Source organism: Natator depressus, chromosome 8 (genome assembly GCF_965152275.1).
Source record: "Natator depressus isolate rNatDep1 chromosome 8, rNatDep2.hap1, whole genome shotgun sequence".
NCBI classification, from domain to species: Eukaryota; Metazoa; Chordata; order Testudines; family Cheloniidae; genus Natator; species Natator depressus.
Window position 1 is genome coordinate 54,731,647 of NC_134241.1, and position 26,148 is coordinate 54,757,794.

The 26,148-nt window shown below is 41.9% G+C and overlaps 1 protein-coding gene across 4 annotated transcripts in view; it reads left to right on the forward strand.

Moving 5' to 3' along the window:
- Nucleotides 1–26,148, forward strand: part of C8H1orf21 (chromosome 8 C1orf21 homolog) — a 199,996-nt gene that overhangs the window by 59,200 nt on the left and 114,648 nt on the right. For all 4 annotated transcript variants that reach the window (XM_074961120.1, XM_074961122.1, XM_074961123.1 and 1 more), the window contains exon 2: nt 13,925–14,126. In XM_074961120.1, coding sequence (XP_074817221.1) covers nt 14,033–14,126 — 94 coding nt within the window. In that variant the 5' untranslated portion in view covers nt 13,925–14,032. The remainder of the gene's footprint in view (nt 1–13,924; nt 14,127–26,148) is intronic.

A 26,148-nucleotide genomic window follows, 5' to 3' on the forward strand; every position in this document is an offset into this window, starting at 1 on the left:
GGCCCCACACTCCAGTTTTTCCACATCCTTCTTGTAAAGAGTCCAGCAGAGGGCAGCAAAAATGATTAGGGGACTGGAACACATGACTTATGAGGAGAGGCTGAGGGAACTGGGATTGTTTAGTCTGCGGAAGAGAAGAATGAGGGGGGATTTGATAGCTGCTTTCAACTACCTGAAAGGGGGTTCCAAAGAGGATGGCTCTAGACTGTTCTCAGTGGTAGCAGATGACAGAACAAGGAGTAATGGTCTCAAGTTGCAGTGGGGGAGATTTAGGATGGATATTAGGAAAAACTTTTTCACTAGGAGGGTGGTGAAACACTGGAATGCGTTACCTAGGGAGGTGGTGGAATCTCCTTCCTTAGAAGTTTTTAAGGTCAGGCTTGACAAAGCCCTGGCTGGGATGATTTAATTGGGGATCGGTCCTGCTTTGAGCAGGGGGTTGGACTAGATGACCTCCTGAGGTCCCTTCCAACCCTGATATTCTATGATTCTATCTAGATGAATGACATAGATTAAATGCAAACAGTTGTTAAATGGAACGATCTGCAATAGGCTGCATAAACAACCTTCTTCCTTATACTGCCTGCATCTAACCCTACGGAGCCCTCTTATGGTCTGTAGTTAAGAAATGGCTGGCCAAAAATATTTCTTGCATTGCTCTTTGATGGTCAGTAAAGTCAAACTCTGTCTGTCATCCAGAAGGAAGGTGCTGCCATGGCAAAAAACTCTCCATAGAGCATGCCCTGCATCTGAGTGCACATCTAAGAACTGTTAGAAAAAGCAATTCATATGGTGATCTCAGCCATCATTGTGGTACATGGAAAAGAGGGTGACCAACTGCATTTCAAGGAAATAAAAAAAACTGTATGGGGGGCAAAATACAGTATAACGATTATTTAAAAAGAACAGACCCTGGTGTCACAGTGTAAAATTGTACCACGTGTATTGGTGTATATGGTGCTTTGCATGATTACTGATGAAATGTATGGAAAAGTGTGCCATGTTTTGATTTGACAGGGACATGTGATGATTGGTTTGTCACCCTAATGAAGAGAGAAACAATCCCTCAAGTAATTAGGTCCAAGGCAAAGCAGGGCTTCAGAGGTTAGAACCAACACCTTGAATTGAGTCTGGAAGCAGATGAAAATCTAGCGTGCAGTTTGTAGAGTACAGTTATAATGGAGCCAGATGAGAGAGAAGAGTTGTTCTGTCGCAACCTTGATGTTAATCTTCCCCCCAAATTTGTTTCTATAGTTAATGGACTACTCTTGGTGACGCTGTTGAGGTTACCGTACAGTTCGGTCTTGTTTTAGGGTTAAGCCAATTGAATGACAGACAATGTGATTGGGCATAACACTATTTCTTTTCCTGAATACACTAATCATTTAGTCTCAAAATAATAATCCACATTATGACTTCACTAAAAAAAATCTGAAAGGCTCTGTTTAAGCATTGAGCTGAATTTACATCTTTTTTTCCCTCCTATAGGGTGGAAAGGTTTCTTGTAACTTTGAAATAATGTGAGGAGACACTACCTAATGTTTACACAGATAAGCTAAGTACCAGGTAGCAGAGTGATAGCTTAGGAAAATTTCCTCTGAAATGTTGATTTGCATGAAGATGAGTGACCTTTAGAAACATGCCTTAGAAAAAAGTTATCAGCTATAAATGGCCCACGCCCCCATCTGCTATTAGTATTAGCAAGAGCTTTTTGTGTAACATAATACGTGTGTGTTTTGCTTTATCTTGCTGGCCTAAGCCGGTTACACAAGCTAGTAGCTACTGTAGATACTGCGTGCTTCCAAAAATCCTTTGGAGTCAAGTAACAAAACAAGAATCTTTCTTTCATGAAACTGTTCTGTGGTGGGGTAGAAGGTGTCTTGGTGTAACCCACTACCTCTGACACAGAAGTTCTCAAATGTTTTTTTCATAGCAGGTGGAGATGTCCCCAAGAGCTTCATGATTCCATAACATCCTGTGATAGCTACAGCAATTGCTTATGTGGACAAGAACTGATAGGAAGGTATTCAGTGTATTTTAGCTTCTTTTCATGCAATTTAGATTGACAACGGTGCCAAATACCCTGATTGAAAGAGAAAAAAAGATAAGATAAATGTCCAATCCTTTTGAAAGTCTGGAAGTATAAACACCTCTTACATGATACAGATATACCATACCAAATGCAATAATTGTAAGGAGGAATGGGAAGTACGGGTGAAATATACTGTTGTCATATTCTGGTTTCTCTCTGGTTACTGCCAAAGCATCATATTTCCAGTTTGCATAGACCAAACTAAATTTACTGTGTTATCACCAATTCATCATCCTGTTAAGATCTTCACCACCTTCCAATTCCTTGATGTATTAATTTTCTGGGAATTAAAAAAAACAAACAAAAACTTTCAAGAGAGAATGTGTTGTAAAAGCCATGTCACTTAAAAAAAAAAAAAAAAATCTGCTCTGACTTTAGGTAAGTGATTGACTGACTTCCTTGTTGATGATGATCAATTATTTTGTAACATCTCAACACCACCCAGCACTTGGGATATTGTATAAAAAGATAAAATAAAACAATAGCAGCTTTTTTTATTCAGTGGCTTTTTTGCAAACTGCCACAATCATTGGTTTTATGACCTATTTTTCGTGCTCATGAATTTTGAGTTTTTTTGCTTGTGAGTCTTCATTTTCAAATAGTGGGATTATCGTGACATAGGTAGAGGAAGATACTCCTTTCAGTCATATCTCATCATGGACATAATGAAATCTTTATGGAGGGAATCATTAGTACATATGGCATTTAGTGGACTAAATAAGGAAAAAATGTTCCCTTGACATAACATCATAGTTGCAGCCAACATACTTTATATTCAGAAATGATTATTTGTACCTTAATGGATTGAAAATATGTACTGAGGAAATGTTTGTTGTGAAACAAGGATATGAGACGAAATAATGGGACAAATCATTTTGCTCATAAAGACAGTATGATGGGCCTCCATGGCGCAATGGTACCAACTGCATCAAGTAATATAACAAACAACACAGAGGTACTAATTAGGGGCACTAAATCAAGCCAGTTCACTCCCGGCTAGCAAAATCTAGCCAGCCTGCTTGTGTATTTTGTTTCTTTTTTCTCCTTAACTTTAACATCACAATGTTCTGGAGATGTTTTGCACTGAGCATAGTTTCGCTGATGGGGTAAATGGAAAGTGTCTTTCCAACAATCTCCCACCATACTGGGGATGATTTTTAATACAGTTTTAGCAAAATCCTATTAAACTGTGCTGTACCTCTCCCTGTATTTTCCTTTCACATTATTGCTGATAGTATTTGTATAGTAAAGTTTTCTCCTTGTATAATTGGCTAGATCATCCTTCAGGATTCATCTAGCAGGGCTACAATGTGGTGTTTGCAATAGGGTAGTGAAATGTGGCAATAAACATAGGAGTATAGCATCATGGAAGCAACCAGATTTCATAGAGGAAGAAGATGCTGCATTTCATGGCTATTAACATAAACAAGTCAAGGCGAGTGTATCATGATTCTGCATTCAAAGGAAAGGAACACCCTTATTCACTTTGACTTGTCTTTGTCCCCTTGTGTTGCTGCTTATGTCATAGAATGGATTTTCTTTAAATATATTGCACAGAATACTTGTTTAATGGTTTATTTTAAGAGACTAATTTAAATGCACAACAGATCATAGTGTGTTTTTAAGACACGATGTAGAAAATGGAATAAAGGCCTGCCATCTACGTGATTACATTGTAACATTTTTTCCTGCTTATTTAGCAGATACATTGATTAGTTTCAGCATTGCTTTATGTTGCCTGCTAACAGTGTGAGTTTGAACTGTTTGCAAAGGGAAGCAGGGAATAAAGTCCAGGTGTTACCCGCCCACCCTAGGGACACCCATCTATACCCAGTTCCTAGCGCTCAAGGCATAACCCAATTAATTTAGGCACTCTTACCCCATTCCTAGGGCTTAGGGCATAACCTCACACTCTAGGGCACCCACCTTTACCCTGTTCCTCAGGCTCAAGGCATAACCCTGTGAATTTAGGCACCCGCCCTTACCCTTCTGTGAACTTAAGGCGTAACCTTACACTCTTTGGGTTTGCGGGGTCTTTTACCAGTGAAAGAGCTTTACACAATAATATTCTTAACATCTATTTATTAACAATCACCAAAATAGAATTGACATGCTAAGCATACAATGCTCCCTACTCTCAATAAGGCAGACAAACTTTTCCCTGCTGGCTAGTCAGGATCAGGTCATCCAGAGGCTCCAACTTCTGCACAATATAGTTGGTAGGGTGTTGAGGGCTGGCAGTTCTGATCCTGGGGCTGTGTCCTGGAGTTAGTTCCAAAGAACTTCCTTTTGGACTCCAGTTTATATAGTGAAACTTGAATCCTGCTTAGCTGTACCATAACCAATCATTTTACTAAAGTATCCCAGCCAATGGGAACTGTGAAGCCAGCGCTCTGGGTACGCCTCCACCTAGCAGCTGAGCGTGGGGGATGTTGCTGCTTCCAGGGAGCCCCCAGGTAAGCGCGACCCAGCCCCTGCCTCCTCCCACACCCAAACTCTGCTGCAGGGGGGCACAGTGGTCCAAGACTGTGACAAACTCAGTCTTATTGATAAGTGATTCCTTGCCAGACAGAATGCAATCAAAGAAAGTTTTCTTTAAACATCTGAAGATCTGTTTCTTTATCTGGTGGCAGTGGGTACTATTAGCACAGGATCGCCTTCTTAACAAACCGATATTACATTGTTTTAATGTCATTTAGATGGAGAGTGAGGATGTGACTTTCTGTTTCTTGGCTCATGGCTGTTGCTCTCCTAATATGGCTGCAGAAAAAGTCCTCAGACTTTACACAGGTTTTTTTTTTTTTTAAAGGCAACATAGGCCATTTGGTGCATTCCAAAGACGACAATTATGGTTGTCTGCCTCCGACAGAACTTTTAGTCAATTAAAAAAATCTTTCCTGGCACAGACAGTCTAGGGCAACTTAGGAAGGGGGATAGACTTTGATCAAGGATAGGAAAATGGGGCAGATCCCTCATTGTGACTCCCAAGGTCCTTCATTCAGTGCAAACACAGAAATATGTGTTGCTTTATAGTTCTGAAAATATTTTCTTCAAAATTTAAAATCAAACTGGTCTCTGTATTGCAGTGAACAAATCTAATTAACAGCAGTAAGTAAAATGCTTGGGTTTTTCACTGGCTGAACTGTTACAAGAAGCTAATGTGGTCTCTCGTTTTTAAACTCTTTTTTTCTCCTTGTAAACTTGTTCAGCACTTACTGCTATGTGATCTCTAAAGCGTTGTGAAATTATCACCTGGTTTCCTGAGTGGTCAGTATGGGAGGAAACTTAGTGTGTTTGCAACCCCCATAAAATGTAGATCTGTCTATCTCAGTGCAGTAAACAAAGACTAAAACAAATACAGAAGCACTTGCAAATTCTTCTGTTAAGCATTTTGTATTCAGCTTTAGAGTTGCTCCATGAGACCCTAACCCTTATCTAAGTTATGGGAAACAAGATATGCCTTGCAAAGCTTTCAACTTTTGGTACAGAATTATGGGAATCTAGTTTACTTGTAAAAAGAAAAGGAGTACTTGTGGCACCTTAGAGACTAACCAATTTATTTGAAAAAAGAAAAGGAGTACTTGTGGCACCTTAGAGACTAACCAATTTATTTGAGCATGAGCTTTTGTGAGCTGCAGCTCACTTCATCGGATGCATACTGTGGAAACTGCAGAAGACATTATATACACAGAGACCATGAAACAATACCTCCTCCCACCCCACTCTCCTGCTGGTAATAGCTTATCTAAAGTGATCATCAAGTTGGGCTATTTCCAGCACAAATCCAGATTTTCTCACCCTCCGCCCCCCCCCCCCCCCAAACTCACTCTCCTGCTGGTAATAGCCCATCCAAAGTGACCACTCTCTTTACAATGTGTATGATAATCAAGGTGGGCCATTTCCAGCACAAATCCAGGTTTTCTCACCCCCCCCCCCCCTTTCAAAAAAACACACACACACAAACTCACTCTCCTGCTGGTAATAGCCCATCCAAAGTGACCACTCTCCCTACAATGTGAATGATAATCAAGGTGGGCCATTTCCAGCACAAATCCAGGTTTTCTCACCCCCCCCCCACACACACACACAAACTCACTCTCCTGCTGGCAATAGCTCATCCAAACTGACCACTCTCCTTACAATGTGTATGATAATCAAGGTGGGCCGTTTCCAGCATAAATCCAAGTTTAACCAGAACGTCGGGGGGGGGGGGGGTAGGAAAAAACAAGGGGAAATAGGCTACCTTGCATAATGACTTAGCCACTCCCAGTCTCTATTTAAGCCTAAATTAATAGTATCCAATTTGCAAATGAATTCCAATTCAGGAGTTTCTCGCTGGAGTCTGGATTTGAAGTTTTTTTGCTGTAAGATAGCGACCTTCATGTCTGTGATTGCGTGACCAGAGAGATTGAAGTGTTCTCCGACTGGTTTATGAATGTTATAATTCTTGACATCTGATTTGTGTCCATTTATTCTTTTACGTAGAGACTGTCCAGTTTGACCAGTGTACATGGCAGAGGGGCATTGCTGGCACATGATGGCATATATCACATTGGTGGATGTGCAGGTGAATGAGCCTCTGATGGTGTGGCTGATGTTGTTAGGCCCTGTTATGGTGTCCCCTGAATAGATATGTGGGCACAGTTGGCAACGGGCTTTGTTGCAAGGATAGGTTCCTGGGTTAGTGGTTCTGTTGTGTGGTATGTGGTTGTTGGTGAGTATTTGCTTCAGGTTGGGGGGCTGTCTGTAGGCAAGGACTGGCCTTTCTCCCAAGATTTGTGAGTGTGTTGGGTCATCCTTCAGGATAGGTTGTAGATCCTTAATAATGCGTTGGAGGGGTTTTAGTTGGGGGCTGAAGGTGACGGCTAGTGGCGTTCTGTTATTTTCTTTGTTAGGCCTGTCCTGTAGTAGGTGACTTCTGGGAACTCTTCTGGCTCTATCAGTCTGTTTCTTCACTTCCGCAGGTGGGTATTGTAGTTGTAAGAATGCTTGATAGAGATCTTGTAGGTGTTTGCCTCTGTCTGAGGGGTTGGAGCAAATGCGGTTGTATCGCAGAGCTTGGCTGTAGACAATGGATCGTGTGGTGTGGTCAGGGTGAAAGCTGGAGGCATGTAGGTAGGAATAGCGGTCAGTAGGTTTCCGGTATAGGGTGGTGTTTATGTGACCATTGTTTATTAGCACTGTAGTGTCCAGGAAGTGGATCTCTTGTGTGGACTGGACCAGGCTGAGGTTGATGGTGGGATGGAAATTGTTGAAATCATGGTGGAATTCCTCAAGGGCTTCTTTTCCATGGGTCCAGATGATGAAGATGTCATCAATATAGCGCAAGTAGAGTAGGGGCGTTAGGGGACGAGAGCTGAGGAAGCGTTGTTCTAAATCAGCCATAAAAATGTTGGCATACTGTGAGGCCATGCGGGTACCCATAGCAGTGCTGCTGATCTGAAGGTATACATTGTCCCCAAATGTAAAATAGTTACGGGTAAGGACAAAGTCACAAAGTTCAGCCACCAGGTTAGCCGTGACATTATCGGGGATAGTGTTCTTGACGGCTTGTAGTCCATCTTTGTGTGGAATGTTGGTGTAGAGGGCTTCTACATCCATAGTGGCCAGGATGGTGTTATCGGGAAGATCACCGATGGATTGTAGTTTCCTCAGGAAGTCAGTGGTGTCTCGAAGTTTACTTGTGGGAATCACCATGGTATTTAAAAAAACTACTGTGCAAGAGAATTCATTGAGGTAGGATAGTGCCTTTCGCTCCCATCCTGCCAATAGTGTTTCCTCAGAAGCTCCAGCAGGAAAAGCAGAATGAAACTGATGATCATGTCAGTTTCACGCTGCTCCTTCCAGCATCTCTGGGATTAGTTGAGTGCTACCATAGGTACTGGTATTAGGAAGAGTCAAACAAATGGAGAGGGAAGGAGAAGAAAGACTGACAAAAGAAGGGGAAGACAGCAGCAGAGGCTAAATATGTTCTAAAATATGTACTACAGTAAAAGCTTTGTTGTTCGGCATGTTGGGGACATGGGCGGGGAATTCCGGTTAACTAAGAGTTATATTTACCAATGGAATACCAATTTTCAAAGAATTAGAATACAATAAAATGAATAAAGGATAAAATAGCATACAGGTACTCACAAATCCAGTAGCAGTACTGCACTGCAGAGTGGTTGGTTCCTTGAAGCACTTAGGTATATACAGGTGAAGTTTTTTATACAGTAGGTTATTTTATGACACTACATATCACTATGGACAGTGCCCGGCATACACCTAGATCACTAAAAATACACTTAACACTAAAACTATACTGAACATAATTTAATATTTTTTTGATTCAGAAGGTACTTCAGGATCTCGCAGTGCTCCGGGTCATCCTTATCAACATCAATTATCATTGTAGATGTAGAAGGTGTAGGAGATTGGGCTGAATCTGTAATGACCCTATGACACATCCTAGAAGCTGCTTTTTTGAATAAATCCCTGAGATCAGCTTGCTTACTTGTCTTCTGCCTCTTTTGCATAAAAGTAGAGTGCAGATTGTGCAATTGCATAACCTCCTGGGCAGTATACTACTCCCGGTTACTAGACTGAAGATTTGTATTGGGAGATATCAGAAATGTCAGTTAATAGAGCTTTCCAGTTGATAAAGTGCCAGATGATACAGCTTTTACTTTATTTCACTCCTTCCCTTTCCTGGGCCAACAGGAACTTGGAGTCTATGGTGATAAGCACTATAGAGAAACCAAAGAAAGATCACTAGAAAAGTCATTTAAGAGCATTGTGAAAACAGTATCAAGGAGGCAGTATCAAGAAAGCTTGATCATTGCAAGGTGTCATGTATCATGGATTATGTATGTTCTGCAAAATTAATGCTTGGAACAATGCTTGCTATCCTTGTGTTTTCCATACTACCTCAGTGTCGTAGTAGGTATTTGTTTCTCTGAGCCCTTTTACCACTCTGTAATCATGTTAACAGTCCAAGGTTACTAAAGATTTAGGAAATATTCAGTCCTAATAGCAAACTTTTCTTAGGGTACTTATTTATTAACTCACTTTATTGCTTACCAGAGCAGATGGACAGGCAGACCAATGATCATCTATTTGTATTTTTATTTATAGGTACCATTACTTTTATTGTCCTTTCCTCTAATCTAAAAAAAATGCCAAGTTCTAGTTCTCATGTTCTAGTTACTCTGTTTAACTATTGTGTGCTTTGGTTCACAGCCCTTCTCGTTAATAAGGTTGGTGTATGCTACCTGAGTGTAAAAAGAATAAAACTGTTGTGGTTCTCTTCTCCCGCGGAAACACTGTGGATATTTCCCGAGATTCTGGGGTTTCCATTGTTTCATCCTAGTCACCCTTGAGGTAGCGGGTTACGTTCACCAACATTCTGGTCGTGGATAATAAAACCATTTTCCAGAACTCATGGGAGCTAGCCCTGGACCAGCCAGAGCTATTGTTGCTGATTGACACAAGATATTTTCAGGTGAAGAGCTTTGCCATTTTTCTTATTCCCACAACGTACCAATGCCCAGGGTTGTCAGACATACTTCCCTAGCCTGTGTGTGGGTCACCCCAACCCTGACTTTCATCAACAGTTCATCTAACTCAGACCCTTTAGGGAGTCCATCAGCCCTACTACTGGATCATTACTATTGCCAATTACACCAACCACTTACCTTCATGACTCCTTGATACAGCTTGTGCCAGGAAGAAATAGTCAGAGGAAACATCAGTCGGTGCCTATAAAGATGAACCCTTGATAGCTGCCACATGTCCTCTGCAGTCAGCTACATGGGCCCACGAGAAGCACCACGACCGTAGCTTCCTACTCATAACATGTTATTTGTTGTCAATGAGCCCTTCACTATCCATGATCTTATTGCTGACAAGGCACTTCACCTGATCTGCCTTGCAGCAACTTGGCTGACTAACATCACAGGCCTGGTTCTCCACCTCTCTTTCCCCCCAGGATACTCTAGTAACCACAGGTCCAGAACTAGGGAATCCAAATTTGGAGGCAGGATAGCCATTCTATTCTCTTACAGGGTCAACTATTGGAAATTCTCACCCTTTGACTCTGTCATAAGAGGGGGGAAAGGACGTATCCTTCGAGTATGTATCAGTGTGGATCCCACTGTAGATGCATGGGCACTCGTGTGTGAGATTAGTCTTTTGAATAGCTGCGTCCCTTGAGGATGCACATGTGCCCTGTACTGCCTCATGCTTCTGTATGAGGGCTTAAAGGATGGGATGGCTACAACTCTCCCTCAATTCCCTCTTATTGCCCATGGCAGTGAGATGGGACCCAGTGAGTATCCAGCCCTCTAGCCTTTAGCTCTTGCTAAACTCTTCAGCACTCTTTCTGTTTGCCATAGGAAAATACAACTAACTCAACCCATCTGGACTGATTCCTGACAGTCAGAATGCCTGTACAGGGCAGCTCAACTATTCCTGCCTCATGGCAGACTCTAAGACCAAGCCGTTAAAAGTCCCGTCAGTGGTGCTGCCCGGCTATGGCAGGCTAGTTCTATCTGTTCTGACACCGCGCTGCGTCCCGGAAGCAGCCAGCAGCAGGTCCGGTTCCTAGGCGGGGGGGCCGTGGGGCTCCGCGCGCTGCCCCCGCCCCGAGCACTGGCTCCGCACTCCCATTGGCCGGGAACCACACAGAGATCTTGCTCTGCCGAGGCGCAGCACGGTCCACGTTGCCAGGACAGGCAGTAAACCTGCCTTAGCACCTGTGCCTCGCCGCTGACCGGGAGCCACCTGAGGTAACCCTGCGCCCCAATCCCCTGCTCCAGCCCTGAGTGCCCCCCAAACCCAGAGTCCCTTCCTGCACCCCAAACGCATCTTCCCCAGCCCCAATCCAGAGCCTGCACCCCCAGCCCAACCCTATGTCACACCCCAACCCCCTCCCCCAGCCCTGAGTCACCCCAAACCTGGAGCCTCTTCTGTTCCCTCCTCATCCCCAGTTTCGTTGGGTGGTGGGCATCAACAATTTTCTTTAACTGCGTCGTCAGAAAAAAAGTTTGAAAACCACTGCTCTAAGTCATCAGGCCTGGCAGAGGCTCTGATGCTGTAGATCCTTGACTATGTACTGTAGTCGAGCATGCTGGCATGGCATTCAGCTCTCTCAAGGTCCATCTCACAAGAAGATTAGCATTTCACATTCTGGTTCATTCATGCTTGTTTGTCTCACGTCAGCCTTATGCCCTAATGGAGGGGTTTGAAGCTATTCATCTAAAATAACATTCTGACACTTAAGTTATTAGGGCACACTAATGCAGATACACATTGTTATAAGCAGGTTTCAGAGTAACAGCCATGTTAGTCTGTATTCGCAAAAAGAAAAGGAGTACTTGTGGCAACATTAGAGAGTAACCAATTTATTTGAGCATAAGCTTTCGTGAGCTACAGCTCACTTCATTAGATGCAATGTTATAAGCAATGACTCTCACTCTGTTACAGGAATGTAAGATCAGTTAAGATGATTTAAATAAAATTGCTACATCTTCATTTCTGTGATTGTTCTTATTTAAGTACTTACAATGTATATGAATGGAATTAACATGGTGCTTTTTTGCATGCTTACTGGTAATATCTAAATGTTGTGAATACCAGAAAGGACTTCCCCCTTAGCCTCAATGCAGTGTTTAATGAGCTGACTGATAAAATCAGGGCTTGAAAAATTGCCTCAGGCACTTGCCTGAGTAGGAAGCTTTTCCAGGCAATAGCCATCATCTATTACAAAACCTAAACTTTCTTTTAAAAATTAGTAAGTTTCCAGTTCTCATGGGGGCAAAGAATACATTTTGCATAAGGAAGGTTAACTGGGGATGTGCTGTCTTCCTTATTCCACAGACTGACAACTCCAGTGACTCTGCTGCTCAAAGCTTGCCTAGGATACTGCAGAGTGAAAACTTGAACAGTCTTGTCATTTTCACGGCCACTATTTAGCATGGGGATTGGGTCCATTTCATTCTACTGCTGCTTGGGAAAGCTATGAGCTATAGCAAAGTTATTAGAGCTTTACTGGAGAGGGAACCCAAAACTGAAAGCTAGGTGATATTGTACAGTAGTGGAAGTGATCTTCCTTGTAGCAACCGGAAAATGAGGGAAGGTTAGAGTTGCATTTCTTCTGAACAATTTCTGTCTACAGCTAGTACATTAGTTCTCTGGCTACTAAGAGTCTGGTAAAATTTCCTATCCTATGAGAGGGTGGATGGGAGTAATAGGAGAACAAATTGATTGAATAAGTTAGAAATCTGTGTGTGGTGGGGGGTATATTGGGGAGGGAGGAGAAAGAATGCAGAAAATATATGGGGTTAGGTAGAGGATACCATGAACAGAAAGTGTGTATATGGAGGGGTGGGAAACGGACATTGTTTGAGATGGGATTTCAGTATGTATTTAGATGCTTTGCTGAATCAAGGCCCTTAGTCATTAAATTAGGAGAGAGGTTGCCTTTGCGGGGGGTTTGATGGCAGAGCTATTTTTCCACCCTGGAAAGTAGGCTCAGTCGTTGGGCATGAAACTAATCTGTTTAGTGGAAAGAGGAGAGTTTTGAATTCAGAATCTTGGCATAGTACTTGTAGATCAGAAAAGTGTCAGTAAAAGTATCAGAGTGGTAGCCATGTTAGTCTGTATCAGCAAAAAAACCCGAGGCGTCTCCAAGGTGCCACAAGTACTCCTCGTTCTTTTTTTAGTAAAAGTATTGTGTCAGTAAATTTTTCAAGATGTGGATGAAATTATATAGTTCAGTTTTTGGTGACAAATTATGAACAGTCAAGTGTCAGAAGGAGGCTGGCCAATGCACAGTGTCTAGGTTTTGAACTGTAATGGGATTTGCAATCTCATTTTGTATTTATATTGGCCCTATCTTTATAGATAAACTTTATCATGATGTATGTGAAATAAAGAGGGCTGCAACTATTAACAAAAATAGCTGAGAAATACTGGATTGAAAACATAATCCACTAAGTGACATTGAATTGTATAACCTTAGAAATAAAAGTAATTGGGGTGTGTCTACACAGCAATTAAACACCCACAGCTGTCCTGAATCATGAACATCTACACCACAATTTTACATCCATGCAGCCTGAGCCCCAGTCAGCTGATACAGGCCACCCGCCAGTGTTTAATTGCTGTGTAGACATACACAGAATGTCTGTCCCCCACATTTGGATACTCATATAGGCATTTAAGTACATATGAGCATTTCTGTGTCTGTATGCAGAGTTGTACTGGTTTAACTAAAGGTGTGATTTTTACATCAGTTTAGTTAAATGAGTGCAGCTTTGTGTGTGGACACTCTTTTATATTGGTTCAAACTTTTTTTTTAATTGGTTTAGTTTGAAGAGTACCCATGCAGCAGTTTGTATTGTTTTTTTTTAAACAGATTTAAGTTTAAATCAGTACAATTTCTGTGTGTATACAAATCCTAAACTTGGGATTTAGACATTCCCTGAACATGCTCCCTACAACTGCTGTCAACCATACAGGGACATAGGATCTTGATGGACTTTTCTTTTTGTCTGACCCAGTGTTTGACACTTGCAAGTATTAGTTCCCAAGCACTAATAAGCTTTCTGAGAAAATTAGCTTGATGGACAGATCGTGAAAAACAGCAAGAGACGCAAATGTCTCTGATTTCTCATATGTGTTCCGGGGAAAAAACCCTGTGTGTGTATTCTTTCAGATGGTGTTTTTTCCTGCACTCCTCTCCTCGAAATACCATTGTCATATTTTCCTGATTGCCAAAAAGCGGAAACTTCTTAATGACGGCTTTCTCTCAATATGCTTAGAAATATATTTCTCCTCTTATATCTGCAGGTCTGTCTTGACAACCAAGCAAGAAAGTGGATTATTTTTCAAACAATGCTTAGGCATCTGTAGAGATGATTTGTGGTTCAGTCCAGCTGGAGCTGACTGAATGAAGCTATGGGCTGTGCGTCAGCCAAGCATGTTTCTACTGTTCAAAATGAAGAGGAAGCTCAGAAGGGGAAGAACTACCAGAACGGAGATGTGTTTGGTGGTGAGTGTTGTGGGATCTTATCTTGCTTACGCATCATTAATGTTTTTGAAATTCTGATTGGGAGTCTCACTCTTCTTACGAACTAAGAATTAAAAAGAAAGTTGAAATGAATCATGACAGTACTAGTGGAGTTATCACATCCAAGGGATAGTATCGGAAGAGTGTTGAAATTATGTTGTTGTTGGGATCAGATGTGAAATCAGAGAGTTTATTGCAGATCTGTGGAACATTCTGCTTCCAGCGATCTGAAGTATGGTACCGTCTTCAACTCCACACAGTTAAGGGCAACCATTCACTTTGAATTCCCAATTTATACATTTAATATTTCTGCTATCAGGTGCCAAATGTAAAATTTGCTTTAAAAACCCTACTATGTAAGCAAAATAAATCCCCCAATCCCCTCCATCCTGTTATAATAGGAAAAAAAGGCAACCCCTAAGTCTTCTAGAGAGCAGAATATGAAAGTACTGTAAAACTAGAAGTGGGAAGTTATCAACAATATTGAAATAACCTTCTGTGAAGATTGGGGTGGTAGATGAAGATTTTGAACATGGCATGGTAACATGAAGCTAATCTGTTTAGTTGGAAAGAAGATTGTTTTGAAATCAGAGTTTTTTGCCATGGTACTTAAATGCTAAGTATGGTAATGTCAATATTTGTGATTTTTTTTCAAATTCTATTAGCATATGTTTAACTATTTTTGTAAATTGATGAGGAGTAGATTATGAAATGTGTTAAGAATGATTACAGAAAAATGTACACAATGTGAGGTTTTCAGGCCTGTCCAGACATTATAAGGAAACTATTTCCTACTAACGAGGTGATCTGATATTGCTTATAAACCCCTTGGATTCAATATTCTTAAAATAGGTGCAGTGCTATTTAGAATGCCAAGCTTCTCTTCTGTGGTGGTTGTTATAGCAATTATTTGTGCAGAATTAAGAATGCCATGTTGCAGCAGCAAAGCTATCACTGCTATTGAAGTAAGTAAGGAGAAGGAGCTTCACTTCAGCCTGTCTGTTAAGGGTATGTTTATTCCCAGCAGTAGACACAAAGTAAAACTACCTCAAATTATATCTGTAATCTGAATTGAGGGTCTTCAAAAATTTGAACCGCAGTGATGAGGGTGTTTTGTTTTTTTCTTATTCATGCTCTCCTTTACTATCTTGTAAGATGATGCCTTCGGAATTCTGATTTCAGTATTTGAATATTTATATAATACAGACTTTATGGACTATCAGAGCAAAATTTTCTCTTTTGTTATGAAAGGAATATTAAGATAGATGTTAACTGATATTTAAGCAGTAAGACTAGTCAGTCAGTACGTTTCTGGGAGATTCTTTTCATTGCATGCCTTTACTACAGAGTAACACAAGGCCAAAGACCATAATTTCAGTCACTTGAGAACCTAAATTATGTTTAAAAGGTAACAGAAATTTGAGGACACAAGGGATTGTAATGGAATGTAGAATCTTGCCCCTTTATGTTGACCCTTTGCCACCTTGTGCTAGATATGAAGCGACTGAAAGTTATCACCATCAGATATTCAGGGGACTGTTCCAAATTTGTTTCCTTTTCCATCTTCTTATAAAGAGTTTCCCATACCATCCTTGTCAGTCTAGGCAGGCAGTCTATGGTTTGGGGGCCCAATTCAGCAATCCATCCCTTCTCTCCAAAGCACTTCAAATACATACTTAGGTCCCATTGAATTCAGTGGCACTTAAGCATAGGCATAAATGCTTTGCTGGATTGGGGCTGGAATGCACCTAGAAACCAAGCTATCCTCTTACTTTTAGAAGTGGGCCCACCAAATTAGGTTTGAGACATTTTGGAATGGCAGTATGGGGGGAGCCTTGCCTTAGTGCTGTCCTTGTTGCATCTATTCTGTGGATCAACGGAACACATTGGTCTCCAGGTCTGGGAATGTGCCGCACTTTCGTGTTCAAGGTATATGAAATATGTCCTGCACAATTTTTAATATAAAAAAGAGAGGGAGAAGTTTACATCTGAGCATAGGGTTTGTGCAACCACATCAACAGCCAATCAGAATTTCCTAGATTTCTAAGTCTGTTTCATAATAGACCAAACCCCTTGCTTCACTCCTCCTTCCATGGTTTTAAATTATACTGGGCAGTTGCATTGTGTAAGATGAATTGGATCTGACATTGCAAGGTTTTTTTAATTTCCTATTAAACATTTATGTTGTTAATCCAAAACAAAAAATTCCATCTGACACATTTGTAGAGTTATTCTTTCAGTAAAGGCAAAAAGAAATACAGTAAGCACTGTATCAGAGAGCAGGCACAACCAATCCACTACAAGCAGAGAGATTAGTAATGCTAGATTTTACTGTAGGATGTCACCTAGGACAATGAATCTTAAACTAAGCTTCAAGGGATGTTGGTGGTCCGTGCTGCCACAGCCATCACTGATTTCTAAAGGTGCTTCATAGCACTCAAGGGAGCCACAGAATTGCTAGTGCTCAGCCTCTCCCTCCTTCTGCCAGCTGCCGAAAAACTGCTCTATGTTCCCCTGTCAACAGCTGGGAGCGATAAAAGCAGCAATACATCTGATCCAACCAATGGCTATGGGCAGGGCATTTCTGCAGACCATTGGGAGCTAAGCTTATCTTCAGGACAAACTAGGCAAAGCAAGACCGGGTTTGGGTGGAGCAGAGAGACTGGGGAGCACATATCTGAAGTGGAATGAGACTCTGAGGGAGAATATTTTAGGTGCAGTCACATGAAGAAGAGTGAGGTGAAAGAGAAACAGAGATAATGAATAGCAGGAAGGAGGGTTGATGCAATGGTGGTAGCATTGATTCTATACGAAGAGAAACCACAGAGATGCAAATGTATTTATAATTAGTGATACCCAAATCTGTGGTCATAATATTGGAGACTAATCTGTCACAAAAGGATCTATTCAAAAACAGGCAGTGGGCTTTGTAGTTGCAAGAAGTCCACATGTACCTTGTTTAATTCTAACTTTGTGTTAATCGGGTCTTATAGAAAAATGCTCTGGCCAGATTTATGAAAGGCCAGGATACTTTTATGACCGGTAATAGCATTTGTAGCTATGCAAGATAAATTAAGGTAATCAAATCTCCTATTTCAGGGAAGATTTGGTTATGTACAGCATTGCACAGTTGCTTCTAAGTGCATTGGTGGTGTTTCACTTTCTTCCAAAAGCATCAGGTTTTGGCTATTGCCAAAGCTGAAGTGTGAAACTGAATAGACCAACAGACAGATCTGGTTTAATGAATCCTATAGTATGTTTTTGAGTAAGAGTTCCCATCCGCTCTATACATACATCATAAATTAAAGCAGAGGTGGGCAAACTACCCTACTTCCCAGCCCCTGAGCTCCTGGCCCGGGAGGCTAGCCACCAGCCCCTCCCCTGCTGTTCCCTCCTCCTCACTGCGCAGCCAGCGCAATGCTCTGGGCGGCGGGGCTGCAGAGCTGCGGCCTGACCCGGTGCTCTGTGCTGTGCAGTGCCATGGCTGGCTCCAGCCAGGTGGCGCGGCTGCCTATCCTGGTGCTCTGGGTGGCATGGCTGTAGCGCCACCAGCCACCGGTGCTCCAGGCAGCGCAGTAAGGGAGCAGGGGGCGTTGAACAGAGGGCAAGGGAGTTTGGGGGTGTTGGTCAGGGGGCGGGGGTGTGGATAGGGGTCGGGGCGGTCAGAGAGTGGGGAACAGGGGGGTTGAATGGGGGCAGGGGTCCCGGGGGGGGGCAGTCAGGTAGGAGAGCGGGAGTTGGATGGGGCAGTGGGGGGAGTCAGGGGCAGGGGTTCCGGGGGTGGTCAGGAATGAGAGGAGGGGTTGGATGGAGTGGTGGGGGGCAGTCAGTGGCAGGGGGTCTGGGGGTAGTCAGGGAACAGGGAGAAGGGGGGGGGTTTGGATGGGGCAGGAGTCCGGGGGGGAGGGGGGGCGTCAGGGGGCGAGAAGTGGGGAGGGGTTGGCTAAGGGGTGGGGACCAGGCCACACCTGGCTGTTTGGGGAGGCACAGCCTCCCCTAACCAGACCTCCATATAATTTCAGAAACCCGATGTGGCCCTCAGGCCAAAAAGTTTTGCCCGCCCCTGAATTAAAGATGAAGAATAATAAAAATTGCACCCTTTAATTAGTTAGACAGCTTTTTTCCTTTTACTCAATGCACAGCTTTTGTCTATTAAAGTTCAAATTACTTCTTGAAGCCAGGATTTTGTGTGTTTGTGCCTACACACATCATTAATGCAAATTTAGGGAAATGCTATATCTTTTGGTGCTGAGATGTCTGAGGAATATCCTCTGGGGAGAGGGGATTTTGAATTTCATTCTGCTGGATGTTCCAAAAAGCTATTCTAGGATACACTTACCTACCTCACAGAGGGGTTCTGAGGATCAGATTTTTCAGCACTGGTACAGTGCCTTGAAGATGTAAAAAGCTATATATAAGCTCTAAATACAAAGTTCCCTAGTTTTAAAAAGTTTGCTTGCTCAGATCCCTCAGTCATTCTCCTTCCTTTTAGATGCCTTCTGTTTTTTTTATTATTTGTATGTTCAGTTCCTTCCTCAGGCAGGTGAGAGGAGGAGAAATTTGAGAAATCTGTCCCAGATAATGAGCTGTGCTTGATTTCCATTTCAGTTTCTCTGATAGATGCTCCTGAGAGAACTTGAATGGCCATGTTAGGTGGTGATGAGGAAGACAGGCCTAACTCATTGTTAGTGCTGTTTTTCTCTTGGTGTTAAGTCTAATTTGAATTCGTGTGACATGCAATATTTTGCCCCTTGTTGCTCAGCTGGAGTCTGGAAAGCAGGTGACTTCCCCCTCACACTTTCTTCATAGAGTAGAGTCCCCTGACTGGGACCCAGTAGTAAGTGGCTTCAATGTTGAGAGCTTGTAGGGTACAACCAGTATGACTGTTTTTACAAAGAATTGTGATGCTGAGTGACCAAGGAGAGGCAGTACAATTTTTCACTTGGCTGTAGCCTACTCAGCTTTACTCAACTCAGCCTGCTTGGTTTAGCCTTAGAGAATTTTTAGAGGGGTTCTGAGCCTTGTCTACATTGGAGCAATTTGGTGATGTAAACCCATCACACACCTGTAATGCAGTGCCCATCCACAAATGAAAATGATGGCAACAGTGCACAACATTTCCATGGCTGTTATGATTGCTCTTGCTCTGAGCTCTGTCTGCACTGAGAATTTTTAGCAATTCTGCCACCTTCAGACTAGCACTAGTACAGCCTCACCAATCGCAACCAGGGAAACACTAGAATAAACTGGGAAGAGCTGTTACCCCCACTATGCCATCCAGCCCATAATGCTGTGGTAAAAAAGTATGTGCCAGTCTAGACTGGTACCTAAACTATTGCTAGCAGTAAGCACTTTGAGATCTACAGATGGAAAACATCATATCGGAGCGAAGTATTCTTGTTATTGTAACTAAAACTGGGTAGGTATCTGTGGTTGGAGTGCTAATGTAAACAAGGTGTCACTGGTTGCTAGTGTGCTAACAACAAGTCATCTAGACTTGCTCAGAGCAGGTTTAGATACCAGTGGTGGTTTAAAACCACGTGGATGCTCTGCACTAGCTCTATTATCAGTGGTAATTAGGGTGTCGATTAATTGTAGTTAACTCATGCGATTAACTCAAAAATATTAATCGTGATTAATCACAGTTTTAATCGCACTGTTAAACAATAGAATGCCAATTGAAATTTATTAAATATTTTGGATGTTTTTCTACAGTTTCAAATATATTGATTTAAATTACAACACAGAATACAAAGTGTACAGTGCTCACTTTACATTATTTTTATTACAAATATTTGCACTGTAAATGATAAACTAAAGAAATAGTAATTTTTCAATTCACCTCATACAAGTACCATAATGCAATCTCTTTATCGTGAAAAATGCAACTTACAAATGTAGATTAATGGTTTTTTGTGTTATATAACTGCACTCAAAACCAAAATAATGTAAAACTTTAGAGCCTACAAGTCCACTCAGTCCTACATCTTGTTCAGCCAAACGCTAAGACAAGCAAGTTTGTTTATATTTATGGGAGATAATGCTTCTGGCTTCTTATTTACAATGTCACCTGAAAGTGAGAACAGGTGTTCACGTGGAACTTCTGAAGCTGACATTGCAAGGTATTTACGTGCCAGATATGCTAAAAATTCGTATGCCCCTTCATGCTTCGGCCACCATTCCAGAAGACATGCTTCCATGCTGAAGATGCTTGTTAAAAGAAATAATGCATTCATTTTTGACTGAATGCCTTGGAGGAGAATAATGTGTCTCCTGCTCTGTTTTACCCACATTCTGCCATATACTTCATGTTATAGCCATCTCGGATGATGACCCAGCACATGTTGTTCATTTTAAGAACACTTTCGCTGCAGATTTGACAAACCACAAAGAAGGTACCTATGTGAGATTTCTAAAGATAGCTACAGCACTCAGCCAAAGGTTTAAGAATCTGAAGTACCTTCCAAAATCTGAGAGGGACGAGGTGTGGAGCATGCTTTCAAAAGTCTTAAAAGAGCAACACACTGATGCGGAAACTAGAGAACCCTAACCACCAAAAAAGAAAATCAACCTTCTGCTGGTGGCATCCAGGGTGGATAAAAATCAATGACTTTTTTTTTTATTTAAATCGGATTTTTTTGATAAAATGCTTTTTGAGGAAAAAACCTATCTAAAGATAGTTTTAATTAAGATACATTATAGCTCAAAGATATCTCATCATGGAATAGGGATTATAAATTCTAATTCTGTAGTATGAGACAATATATTCATGTAATGTTTAAGAAAAGTTTTGTAAATGAATTCCAATAATTCATGGATTAGGGACCCAATTTTATGGTGTTCCGGGGCTTCTGTATAGATTATTTAGGTTAATCTTTCTATCTATCCAATGGGACTCAGTGTTCACTCTAGAAGATACCATCAGAGATGCTTACTTTTGCAGTTCTCAGACTGTGGATTTGTGTCTCCAGAGATAACATGCTTGTTAACAGCAAAAATGTTTTAAAATAAATAAATATAATAAAATATAGAGGTGAGAAATAGCAGACCTCAACCCTATTGTCCCTCTGCAAATTTGCGTACACAGAGTCAGTCCCTTACCTCTCTCTAAAAGTGCAAAGTTTCAAAAAGTTCAATGAATAGACGATTGTTGGGGGCGGAATAGATCTGGACAAGGAGAAGAAGTCTGGAGATAAATGTGAGAAGGGAGGGACAGACAGTAGAAACAAAAGTGAAACCGTTTGAGCAGCATATTTCAGAAGTCTTGAGGTCTTTCTAAGTGTAGCCTTCATTGATTTGAGATCTACCATTCTCTCACTAGAAGGGAAAACCTATAATGGCAGCAGGCCATAAAAGAGATCCAGTTTGGGAATATTTTAATGAAGTTCCTCTACTTGTGGGTAAGAGAGGCATGCATGCAAAATGCAAACAGTGCAACAAAGTAATACTTGAATGTTTTAACTAAATTCAAAAATTCATATGCTTGTTTTGTTAAAATATATGTTTGCTGTTGAAGAAAAAAATCCAGAATACATAATCATAGAATATCAGGGTTGGAAGGGACCTCAGAAGGTCATCTAGTCCAACCCCCTCCTCAAAGCAGGACCAATCTCCAACTAAATTATCGCAGCCAGGGCTTTGTCAAGCCTGACCTTTAAAACCTCAAAAGAAGGAGATTCTATCACCGCTCTAGGTAACACATTCCAGTGCTTCACCACCCTCCTAGTGAAAAAGTTTTCCAAATATCCAACCTAAACCTCCCCCACTGCAACTTGAAACCATTACTCCTTGTTCTGTCATCTGCTACCACTGAAAACAGTCTAGCTCCATCCCCTTTGGAACCCCCTTTCAGGTAGTTGAAAGCAGCTATCAAATCGCCCCTCATTCTTCTCTTCTGCAGACTAAATACGCCCAGTTCCCTCAGCCTCTCCTCATAACTCATGTGTTCCAGTCCCCTAACCATTTTTGATGCCCTCTGCTGGACGCTTTCCAATTTTTCCACATCCTTCTTGTAGTGTGGGGCCCAAAACTGGACACAGTTCTCCAGATGTCGAATAGAGGGGAATGATCACTTCCCTCGATCTGCTGGCAATGCTCCTACTTATAGAGCCCAAAATGCAGTTAGCGTTCTTGGCAACAAGGGCACATTGTTGACTCATATCCAGCTTCTCGTCCACTGTAACCCCTAGGTCCTTCTCTGCAGAACTGCTGCCTAGCCATTTGGTCCCTAGTCTGTAGCAGTGCATGGGATTCTTCTGTCCTAAGTACAGGACTCTGCACTTGTCTTTGTTGAACCTCATCAGATTTCTTTTGGCCCAATCCTCTAATTTGTCTAGGTCCCTCTGTATCCTGTCCCTACCCTCCACCGTATCTACCACTCCTCCCAGTTTAGTGTCATCTGCAAACTTGCTGAGGGTGCAGTCCATACCATCCTGCAGATCATTAATGATCATAATGTTGTTGTTTTAGTTAAATAAAACAAAACCTGTGTGATGGTGATCTCCTCCAAATACAGCATGGCAAGAAAATCCTCCAAATATTAATGATTAACCTGTTGAACTGGAGATAGTTCACCTCCTAGTGAGTTCATAAATATCTGCCTCAATTACCTTTGGTAAATGAACTAACCAAATAATCATTCATTTTCTGATATAGCTGTAAAACTAATCTGAAAAGCTTTCAAAATAAATCACTTAAAAATGTCTAGTGTGTACCTTGTAAAAATGAAACCTGCATCTATCTGTGAGCTGTGAAGAATATGTATTAAGGTTATAACAACCAAGAAGAATGCACTTTTATGTAGAAATCCATGATTAAACTGAGTCTTCCTGACTAGTGATTTAAATCAATTTAAATCTGACTCAGATGATGAAAGTGAACATGCGTCAGTCTGCACTGCTTTGGATCGTTATCAAACAGAACCCATCATCAGCATGACACATGTCCTCTGCAATGGTGCTTGAAGATGAAGGGACATATGAATCTTTAGCACATCTGGCACATAATTATCTTGCTGTGCCATCTACACTGGTGCCATGCGAACTCCTGTTCTCACTTTTAGGTGACGTAAACCAGAAGCGGGAAGCATTATCTTTTGCGAATGTAAAGAAACTTATTTGTCTGAGTGACTGGCTCAACAAGAAGTAGGACTGAGTGGACTTGTAGGCTCTAAAGTTTTACATTGTTTTATTTTTGAATGCAGGTTTTTTTTTGTACATAATTCTACATTTGTAAATTCAACTTTCATGACAAAGATATTGGACTAGAGTTCTTGTATGAGGTGAATTGAAAAATACTATTTCTTTTGTTTTTTACAGCACAAATCTTTGTAATCAAAAATAAATATAAAGTGAGCATTGTACTGTGTTCTGTTTTGTAATTGAAATCAATATATTTGAAAATGTAGAAAACATCAAAAAATATTTAAATAAATGATATTCTGTTATTGTTTAACAGTATGATTAATCACCATTAATTTTTTTAATTGCTTGACAGCCCTAGTGGTGGTGATAGTGGGAAATTTAAGATGTGGTGGGAATGCAATATAGGCACAGCGCAGGGTAATAAGGTTTCAGCCAGCAATAGATAGAAAAGAGCGGTAACTGGAATGAGTTTAAACAACACACCCACCCTGCCTGGATACAATTAAAAATAGATGCTTGCTGGGGTGGAGGACTTCTCTCCATAAAGCAGAGGCAGAGGAGCTGCCTGCAGATTTCTGGGTTGAAGAAGCAGGAGATACCTAAATTTTGCTGGTCCCAGAACTGTAAATGGAGATCTGCCTTCAAGTTTTTGTTTTGGGATGAGTTTAAACCCATGGCACAAGGCTTAATTAATGCATAAAGAGAAAGTAATAAAACTAATTCAAACTGTTTACACTCAGGGCATCAGGAAAATAATTCTGTTCCCCGGCATAACTTCTGTTGGCATGAATAGGTGTTTTCCTGTACTCTGTACAATCAGGATTCAGGAATTTCCATGTCAGGCTCCACCCCCTGCTGAGCTCTGTGCAGGCATAATCCCCAGTTTCCTCTTACCTCCCATGAGCAAACAGCTGCTCCGTAAGGCTGAGATGCCTTTTTGCTCTTTAGGCTGGAGAAGCAGGCAAAGAAGCCATCCAGAAACGACAAGCTTTAGCCCTTTGTTGTGTACCTGTATGCATACAGTGCACCATGTTCCCATCTGTACAGATCCCCTCTTCACCCTCAGCAGGTGACTGTGGATTGTTCAGGAGCAGAGGGAAATCAGACCTCTCTGAGGGAGCAGGAAGAAGAAGAAAAGGAAAACAGTTTTCAGGAGTAAGATGTCTGGATGTTTTTGCTTCTCACCCGGTGTAGATCAAGCCCCATTTCTAGGAGAGACATTATGTCTACAGGCCATTGCCTGGATCATCCAGAATTACCCAGCTTTCCTCTGTCCCCCTTCATCACAATTTTCCAATAATTTCCCACACTTACCTTTTGGTAGATGGTCATTTCTCAAGGTAATGTGGTCACTAGTGAGGCCCACCACCTTCCTATGACATTTTAAAATGTTCCAGACATCTTGATGTGTATGTAAGGTTTGCTGGACTTTTAAAATCATTGCAAGTTAATATTCCTCTTAAGTGCCTTATTATTTTAACCATCTTATCCTCCAGCATATATCTGCAGTCCAAGTTTGGTACAAATCTGTTTGACTAAGCTGGCTTCTGGAAGGGTTGAAATACATGTGACTGAGTCCGAACTCTCTCAGCATATATAGAAAACAGGTTTCAACAGAACTTGAAGACAGGAGCTGTTTTCTTGGACCTGACAGCAGCCTACGATATAGTATGGCACACTGGTCTTCTGGTAAAACTGTCGATAGCTTTCCCAGCATGGGTGGTGGACATTGTTGAACTTCTACTTCATGACAGGTGTTTTCGCATACATATGGGAAAAAGAACAAGCTAATGGAGAAGACAATCCAGCGGCTTGCATGAGACTTTGTGCTTGTGCCCACCCTGTTCAATCTGTACACAAACGACCTGCCACTGACTCAGTCATGCAAGTTTATCTATGTAGATGACAACTGCTGTGGTACCCAGTCATGCTCTTTCACCAAATTGGAGAACATCTTGAATGTCGACCTGGCCAAGATGGCAGCCTAGTGTAGCAGTTGGTGCCTCCAACCAAGTGTGACTAAGACAGTTTTGAGCGCTAAATGTAAGTTAGGTGTCCTCATCGGTGTTGCCTTGTGTTTCAGTCATTTTCCATTGGTCTACCTTGGTGTCACGCTGGACCACTCTTTGACTTTCCATGACCATTTTAAAAAGGCTGCTGCCAAAGTCAGGACGAGGAATAATCTAATCAGCAAATTAGCCGGTTCGACATGGGGCACAGGTGCACAGACACTGCACATTGAATCTGGCACTGTGCTACTCTTCAGCAGAATACTGTGCCCCTGTGTGGTGTCGTTCGCCTCACACTAAATTGGTCGAAGTTGAATTGAACTTGACTATTGTATAATCACAGCCACCCTGCACGCCACTCCTATCCCACGGCTACCAGTTCTGAGCAGCATAGCCCCTCCACACATTCATCACAGAGAGTCTGCAGCCAGACTGGTGGAAAAGCTGTGTGCCAGTCAAGGTGTCCCACTGTACATGGACATTTTCAGTCGCCCCAGAGGATGACTTACGTCGAGGCATCCACTGTGGTTTCAACTGCCAGATCAGAATCTGTCAGCAGCAAGCTTGTGGCGCAGTGAGTGGTTGGCTAAAGATGTTCAGAATGGTTTCCTCATCGCTGATCCAACCGTTTGACCTCCGGGGTTTGACCTGCCATATCATCTTTGGGCTCCACTGAACAGGTTTCCACAGGCCAACGACTATGTGCAGCCAACCTCTACACATGGGGTCTGCGCGATGACCCATTTTGTCAATGTGGCCTCCATCAGTCAATGGCTCATGTTGTTAAGTGTCAACTGGCTAGATTTCATGGTAGCCTTAGGGCCCTTCATTCTGCTGATGAAGCTGCTGTCA